This window comes from Arachis ipaensis, chromosome B04 (assembly GCF_000816755.2).
Source record: "Arachis ipaensis cultivar K30076 chromosome B04, Araip1.1, whole genome shotgun sequence".
Classification (NCBI taxonomy): domain Eukaryota; kingdom Viridiplantae; phylum Streptophyta; class Magnoliopsida; order Fabales; family Fabaceae; genus Arachis; species Arachis ipaensis.
This window is the reverse complement of record NC_029788.2, coordinates 49,347,960-49,356,678: the sequence shown is the minus strand read 5'-3', so window position 1 is coordinate 49,356,678 and position 8,719 is coordinate 49,347,960. Positions and strand designations below refer to the sequence as shown.

Here is an 8,719-nt window from a genome sequence, read left to right as displayed (position 1 = left end):
CATTATCCTAATGGTGGCTGGGAATATCACCAAGGAATGATAGAGTATGAGCAGTCAAACCAAATGGGAGATGCTTCAGGGCCACAAAATGATCAAGAAAACTCATGGGATATTGCCCACCACCTCAAAATGATTCTTGTCATTATTTTAATGGTGGCCAGGAATATCAACAAGGAATGATGGAGTACGAACAATCAAGTAAAATGGGATACCTGCCAGAGCCACAAAATGACTCATACATATTGTTATGACAACTACACAAATTGTGGCTGGGGAGGGGATTTTAATGCTCTATATTGTAATCATCAAGAGCCATCATCACTTGATTATGCCTCAAATACATTCGTGCAGGATTGTCTAACTCCACCTCATGTTTTTTCATATCAAAACTCTTCATCACTTGAGTATGCCTCTGCACAAAATTCTTTCTAAAATCCATACAATTCATTTTACCAACCACAAAATACATTTGGCTACCCACAAATCTCGTTCCACACCCCTCAAAACAACTTTACCACAACACCCACATATCTACAAAGTCATTCTCAGCCTTCATCTCTTGAGCTATCATTCTCAAAATATGAATCCATGTTTGAAAAAAATTGTGAGGAGATGAAGAGGTTTAGAGAAGATGAAAAGAAATCATGGAAAGAACAAGAAATCCTCTTCAAGAAGATGGATGGGCATTTAGAGCAAATGAGAAGAAATTTAGGATTGCAAAGCACGGAGGATGAAGATCAATTTTCGAGTGTAAAGGAGGAAGTGGAAGAACAAGAAAAAGAGGCCCTTATGTCAAGTGAAATTCCAATGAAGAAGGAGGAGGTGGAGGCATATGAGCCTAGGATCCCATATCCACAAAGGCTATTTGAGGTGACTGATGAACGAATTTTTGTGATGTATAGAATTCACAAATATATTCTCGTTGAAAGTATAGTTCCTAAACAAACAATAATCCTTTCATACAAAAATTTGGTTGTCACAAGTAACAAACCCCTTAAAAATAATAACCGATGTATTCAAACTTCGGGTCGTCTGTCAAAGGAATTACAGGGAAGTGTTATTGTTATTGGTTATGAGTTGTGTATTTTGGGGTTTTTGGATAAAGAAACAAGGAAAGTAAATTGCAGAGAAATTCAAATGACAAAACAGTCTTGGCAAGGTTTGGTGGTCAAGGATCTCTATCCTTATCACTAACCACAACATGAGAATTGGCAAGGATCAATCCCCTTAAATCATCCTCTAACTTAGTAAAGGAAAGTCAAATGAGCTATATCAATCCAAGTCCATATGTCCTAGCTATCCACTAAATCAACTAGTGATGACTTGAGTCAATGGCTTCCAATTATCAATTACTTGGACATTAGTAACTCAAGAGTTCCTAAGTTACCATCCCAAGCCAAGAACATAAAAGTCTAATTTAAAATCCTCCCAAGCATTTCATCAAACACTTGGAAGAAACAAAATAAAAACATAGAAAATTAATAAGAGGATATTAAATCTAAACAACCAGTTGCAACATCAATGAAAACAAATGAAGGAAAGAGCATTAAATATAAAATACCTCGACTTGCATTAATAAGGAAATTGAATCTAACATTGGGAATTCATAAACCAAATTGGGGAAATAAACAACTTAACAAGAGAAATAAATAAGCCAAGGTACTAGAACAATTAAAATAGAAGAAACCTAGATTGAAGCAAGGTAGAATTCTGAAATTGAGAAGAAATAAACCTAAGAACCTAAAACCTAGAGAGAAGAGAGAGCCTCTCTCTCTAAAAACTACATCAAAAACCTAAAATTATGTGAATGATTGTCTGATTGAATGATTGATGCCTTCCTTTTCAATCCTTGGTCTCTTTAGCCTTTTCCCACCAAAGATTAGCTTCAAAACTGGGCCAGAAACCCCTCTGAATTCACCAGGCATGATTTCATTAAAGGAGTCACATACGGGAATCGACACGTATGCTTACAGCACGCGTACGCGTCCCTAGAGTATTGCGCGATCCACGTGTATGTGTCTGGTGCGCGCACCCCAAATCTTTGGCTTTTTATGATTTCTCCACTTTGCATGCTTTCTTTTCACTCCTTTGATCCATTCCACTACAACAAATAAGGGTTTTCGCAATGGTCAAAAACCGTTGTCGTAGATTGAAAAACCGTTCCCAAAACTTTAGGCAACGCTTTGGCAACGGTTTTTAACCTGTGGTATATGCGGCTGTTACGAATGCTCAAAGGCAACGGTTTTTTACCTAAGGCAACGGTAACAAAAAAACCATTGCCAAAGTTACTGCTATAGACAATGGTTTTTGACAACAATTTTTAAAGAACAGTTTAGAACCGTTGCTGGATAGGCAACGGTTTAAAACCGTTCTCTTTCATGATGTAACGGTCTAAAACCATAACTGGATAGGCAACGGTTTTAAACTGTTGTAGTTTTATTATTCACAAAGCCAACAGTTTTAAAGCGTTGCCATTAGTGTTGCTTTTTGGCAACGGTTTTAATACCATTGCCATTTTATAGTTGTCTTTGACAACGGTTTTAACACCATTGCCTTTTGTGACTTTTGGCAACGGTTTTTTTTATAATATAATTCTTTATTTACAAGAGTTTTCTCATGAATGAAATTATTTCCAACTTTTTTTTAATTTAGTGTCAATAAATAACCTAAACTGTTTGAATCAAATTACTAAAGAAAACTAATTGAACATTTACCATTAAATTTGACTTATAAAAATTGTTGTAAGATCTACAATCATATTATATCATCATTGCAAAATAACATAATACTAATCTAGGTCATAACTATTTTTACTTATATATCATCATTTTTCAAAATACCATAATACTATAGCCTAAGGGTTGCAATTTCTTCATTTTTTTTCAACAAAATTGGTGTGGTAACTCAGCTTGAGTGGACTCTCTTGGATTCAATGGCAACTGCTCCACATAAACAAAGTTGGTGTGGTAACTCAGCTTGAGTGGACTCTCTTAGCTTCAATGGCAACTGCTCCACATAAAGAACTAGAAAGAATCTTAAATCTGATCTTTATCTGTATAAACATTTTTGGCAGATTAGAAAACCTGGATACTAAGCATTAAAAAGACAAGCACAAAGTTATGCAGATAGTTAACCAAATATCAGGGAAGGTATATGTGAATAATAAACTTGACAGTCACAAGGGATCTGAATCATAAACAGGGGGAAAATGCAGGCTGAACAAGTAAAGGATATGACTATCGAGAATGAAGAATGTCAGAGTTAAAAAGATATTAAATCGCCAACCTCTGCATTTCTTCAGTGAAGGCAGGAAGTGGGGAGAATAAGTAGGCAGGGTCTACATTTCCCTGCATACCTATTCCACTACCCAATCTTCTTCTTCCATCTGCCATATCCACAGTCCAGTCCAGCCCAATAACATCAACTCCAGTATCTTTCATACGCTCAAGGAGGCCACCATTTCCATTTATATAAAGAACAATCGGTGTCTCAGGGCATCTTTTCTTGACCAAATCTACAATCTGGATGTTTAGAAATCAGTAAATGGCAAAAGAGGAAAAGATTTGGAACAATAGCATCTTGCGCCCAACATTCAATTCGCAAATATTTTATGTTTTATAAATTATGATGATGCACTAACAGCAACATAGTTTCAATTAAATAAAAAAGTTTGAAGGTGTAGCCTCTGATTTGGACTTTCTCTCCGAAATTTATAAGACCAAGATCAACATCCAGTGAGCTTATTTACCACTCGATGCTTACAAATTACAAGCTCTTAGCTCATCTTATTATTTACCAACCAAATGACAATCATGAGAGCTTGGAACAAAACAATAATTTATAAAAAACAAAACCTATAATCATTGCAAACCTTTGAAAGCCACACATGGTTTGTCTAGTTCAAATATTCAACTAAACAAATAAGCAAAAGTTGAAATACATACACTTAGGCTTGCTATGACATAGATCCCAAATAGAACAGTTTGAAAAATTAGAACACAATTTCAATAAGATGAAAATAAATGGGAACTATTTCTACATTACCTCTTTGATATAAGGCTTTGACCAGCGTTCCCACATATCAGGTGGTAGTTGTCCACCCCATGAATCAAATATTTGTATGCAGTAAGCCCCAGACTCCACTTGGAAAATAATATAATCTGCTATTGCTTGCGCCAAATGAGAGAGCAGAGTCTGCAATAAATGTGGTGCTATATGGCAGCCTTCACCAGCAGAGGATCTGAAGACAAAATCACCATAAAAATCATGAATTTCTCTTGCTTAAATGAGTATAATCAAGAAAATGAAAGAGTAATCAAGAGAAAGAAATGCTTATAACAGTCTCCCAAATTTGAACAATATTACTCATTTTTGTAAAACATACAAATGAATGTTAATTGTTAACAGAACTTTTTCCCCTCTTTCTCCATGCCTTCAATCAATCAACTTCAACAATCTCTATTAATTGATTCATCTCAAAGACTCAAAAATACCTGAATTACCTTCTCTTAGAACCCTATAACAATTTGCACCACTATCTAAAGCAACAAATTTGTTAAAACTGAATGCTATTAGGGACCAGCAACGTCACCTTTATTATCACATAGATAAAGTAGCTACAGAACAGATTAACTTGTATGGGCCATTTGGAAAATAAAAAACACAGCCATTTTCAATCATACTCAACCAGACCTTAAAATAGCTATAGCAAATGCTGCAGTCCTAATACAAAAGAGGCAAATAATCCAAAACAGAAAGAAAGAGCACCAGGAAGAAGATTACCAGTAGTGAAGACTGGTTGAAAGTTAACGTTGATGCTACTTTCTTTGAAAAGAAGGGGACAAGGTCGTTTGCAATTGTGATCAAGAACGCATAAGGCCGAATCAGAGGGAATCAAGAGTGGGAATGATTGCTGGAAGATAGATGTAATTATTGAAGATATTCACTCCTTGAGCCACGAACTACCTTCTTGTGGATTTAACACCTTAAGAGAAGCCACTACTCTATAGATCGACATTACAAATCAAGGAGTTGTAGGTTTGAGGAATAATATTTCTTCAGCATAAGTAGTTGGTTGCTATTTTTTGAGGAGGACCTTATATATCACAATCAGATCTTATGTTTGCAAATGATTTTATTTTATTTTGTAAAGCCAAGAAAACTCAACTGTAAAGGGTTGTTCCTACTTTGGATTAGTTACTTAAAGTTTTAGGCATAAAGGTCAATTTTGACAAATTCAGAGCTCTTTGTTCTCAAAATGTATCCAAACAAAGAAATGAGATCTTCGCAAGTATATCAACCATACATTTTGCTAATTAATTGGGGAATTATCTTAGTGTTCCCTTATTGCAATGAATATGAAAGTAAAAGAACTAAACCACAATGTTAAGCTACTAATAATAATGAATAACTGAGCTTTGCCAATGATCAGACCAAGCTGCTTCAAGGTAAGTGTATGTCCAGTTTGGTGAAATTGAGTATGAGGGCAATTGGAATCAAAACAAAATCAGAGCAGCATTGCCAGAGAAACAGTTACATACTAAATCAATCTTAAAATCAAAATAAAATCACAATAGCATTTCCAAATAACCAGTTACTAAATTTCAACATCAGAACAGCATTATACCAAATCAACATTAAAATCAATATTAGGCGACAACAAAGTAACTCGTAGGGTAAAGCTCACCAGGACAGTGGCGAGTTACAGCAGAAACAGAGTGGCGATCCAAATGCCAACGGCGGCACACAGCTCAACGACGACGGCGATGGCGACGGCAAACCCAACCCCGCCAGCGACGGCTTGGCAGCAACAGAGGCAACCTCCTCCTCCCTCATCATGTTTCTTTCTATGCGCGAACCCTTTCTCTCTCTTCGAGCTCCTCAGTGGGGGCAGTGATGGGAGGTGCGGCGGCGACGACGAGCTCGACGGTCAAGACCTTCAGCGGCGTTGATGGAGTCCTCGACGATGGTGGGTACTTCTCCTCTCTCGCGCGCACTCTTCTCTGTCTCCACACCTCCGGTTCGAGCGACGATGGCAGCGGCTCCATGGAACGGCAGTGACAGGCGGGCAGGGTGCAGCAACAATGCGCTCTTCTCCCTCTCCTTCCCTTCTTCTTCCCCGATTCCCCCTACTCTTTTTTCCTTTTCTTTTGTTTCCCCTTTCCTTTTGTTTCGTTTTCCGTAAGTGTGTTTAGGGATTCAGGTAACAAAGTTAGGATTTTTGTTAAATTAGGATTTTATTTGATAATTTTAAAATTATGGTAAAATATTTACTAGTTATATAATAATATAATAATTTTACAAATTTTTAAAATAGTCAAAGAGAACGGTTTTATTTTGTTGCTATAATGTAATAAAAAATTGAACTTCATCAGCAACATTGTAAAATCCGTTGTCTAAAACCATCTAATAGAACGGTTTTAAAGTGTAGCATTTTGGCAAAGGTTTTTATGCGTTTCTTTTGTACAATTATTTAAACAACAATAAAAAACCGTTGCTTAAAAACAAATCATAGTAACAGTTATAAAACCGTTCCTTAAAATAGTCAAAGGTTTTAATTTGTTTCTATAAAATAATGAAAAATTGAATTCAACAGTAACACTACAAAAAATCATTGTCTAAAACCATCTTAGAGAATGATTTTAAGGCGTTGCAAAATTTGGCGTTGCTAAAGCCCATATTTGTTGTAGTGTTCCTAGCCCTTTTCAATCTGAAATCACTAACAAACATATCAAGCCATCTAGTGGAATCAAAAGAAGATTAAAATTATCAAATTAAGGGTCTAAAAGCATATTTTCACACTCAAGCACAAATTAGGGGACAATCACAAAACCATGCTATTTCATTGAGTAAATGTGAGAAAAGGTTGACAAGATACTCTAAATTCAACATAAGATAAACCCTACAAATGGGGTTTATCAACCTCCCCACACTTAAACCTTAGCATGTCCTCATGCTAAATCAAGAAGGAAACAAGGGGTATGACATTTATTCAATGCAACTAAACTATATGCAAACTATCTAAATGAAACTACTTATTATGAATGTAAATGCGTAGGCCAAAACAAATCAACCTTCCAAGAGAACATATGTAAGCATAAGGGCTAAAGCAATAGGAATTAAATCCAACCCACAATTGTATTGAATTACCAAAAGGATTTACAAACTTGCAAGAATATAGAAGATAGTGGTGAATACATGTGATTGAGCAATCGAACCCTCACCGGATGTGTATCCGCTTTAGTCACTCAAGTGTTTAGAGGTTGGTTCACTCAATTCTCCCCTAATTATGCTTTCCCAAAATTTGTTCTTCATCTAAAAATCATCAATTACTCAATGTATGCATACAAATATCATGAGGTCTTTTTTAAAGGTTGTAATGGGGCTAGGGTCAAGGTAGGATCCTATATGGTTAAGTGGACTAGAAGTTTGAATCTTTGATTAGCCTAGACTTTTCCACCTAACCTATATAATGACCTATACAAATTCAAAGCTAACCTAACTACCCATGCTTCACTTTTTCACATACTCATGCATTTTCTTTTCATTTCACAACACTTATGCCTTGATTTTATTGAACCTTACTTTGGGGCATTTTGTCCCCTTTTTATTCTTTTTCTTCTTTTTCTTTCTTTTTCTATTTTTTTCTTTTTTTCTTCTTTTCTTTCACGCTGCATACAAGAGCATCAATGCATAAGGTCTATATATTTAATCAATACATGAGTATGCACCCAATTCCCAAATATAGAAATACAAAACACCCTTTTATCCCAACCAATGTTCCCAAACCTCCCCAAACTTGAATAATAAACACTCTCACTAGCCTAAGCTAATCAAAGATCCAAACAAGGAACTTTTATTGTTTTCTGCTTTAGGCTTGTAATGTGCTAAAATAAAGAACAATTGGGTTAAGTGTAGGCTCAAAATTGGCTAACAATGGAGGATAAAAGGTAGGATATTTGGGTAAGTAAGCTAATGAAGAAATGGCCTCAATTATATAAGTGCAAGGATACAAGGAGTAATGGACATATTAGAATTAAACAAATCAAGAATCACAATCAAAGGAAGAGAACAATTGCACACAAGAAGGAAAATAAGTGGTTATAAGATGTAACCACATCAATAGGCTCAAATTTCACAAGCTTGTGTTCTTAGCTCAAAACATGCTTCACAAAATATAAAATTCAAGCAAGTTCATCAAAAGTTTCCAATCAATTGGGGTGATGCCCTATAGATAAACCCCTTGAAAAATCCCATTATTTGACTAAGCTTATTCTAAATGCAACGTTATGATTGAGAAATTCTAAAATTCCTTATTTTATCCCCTTTTTCAATCAACACAAACTTCATATGCAAAAAGGGTCAACTTAGGTTTCAACAATCCAAAATATTTTTCTAATCACAACCAAAAGCTAAAACTAGCTATATAAAGCAGAATCCAACTAGAATATAAAATGTATCTAATCTAAGGTGCAAAATGCAACAACTAAAATAAAAGTATCCACAATACTAGTATATACAATAATCCAAAAAGTGCAAGATAAAGCAAAATAACATAAACTAAGAGATAAATATTCAAAAATGTTCACCAAAATAAAGCTATCCACCAACGGTGACGACGGTGACCTCCCCACACATAGAATGAAGCATCGTCCTCGATGCTATTACTCAGGCTCGGAATGGGGGTCAACAGTCGCATCTGGCTGCTGGGTCTCAGGCT

The 8,719-nt window shown here is 35.6% G+C and overlaps 1 protein-coding gene across 1 annotated transcript; it reads right to left on the bottom strand.

The window, feature by feature from the left end:
• LOC107636431 (uroporphyrinogen decarboxylase 1, chloroplastic-like) lies at positions 3,258 to 5,838 on the bottom strand. The gene is made up of 4 exons (XM_021122442.1): positions 5,687 to 5,838; positions 4,503 to 4,516; positions 4,045 to 4,280; positions 3,258 to 3,521 (listed from the first exon to the last, which is right to left on the bottom strand). The coding sequence occupies exons 1-4, from the start codon at positions 5,836 to 5,838 to the stop codon at positions 3,273 to 3,275; spliced, it is 651 nt and encodes a 216-aa protein (XP_020978101.1). The 3' UTR covers positions 3,258 to 3,272.

What these genes read in the sequence shown, in the direction of transcription:
- LOC107636431 (XM_021122442.1), bottom strand. Translation starts at nt 5,838, where the DNA reads ATGATGAGGGAGGAGGAGGTTGCCTCTGTTGCTGCCAAGCCGTCGCTG. An exon ending in CAAAGCCTTATATCAAAGAG is followed by an intron (nt 3,522 to 4,044) that starts GTAATGTAGAAA and finishes CTAAACATCCAG; the next exon opens with ATTGTAGATTTGGTCAAGAA.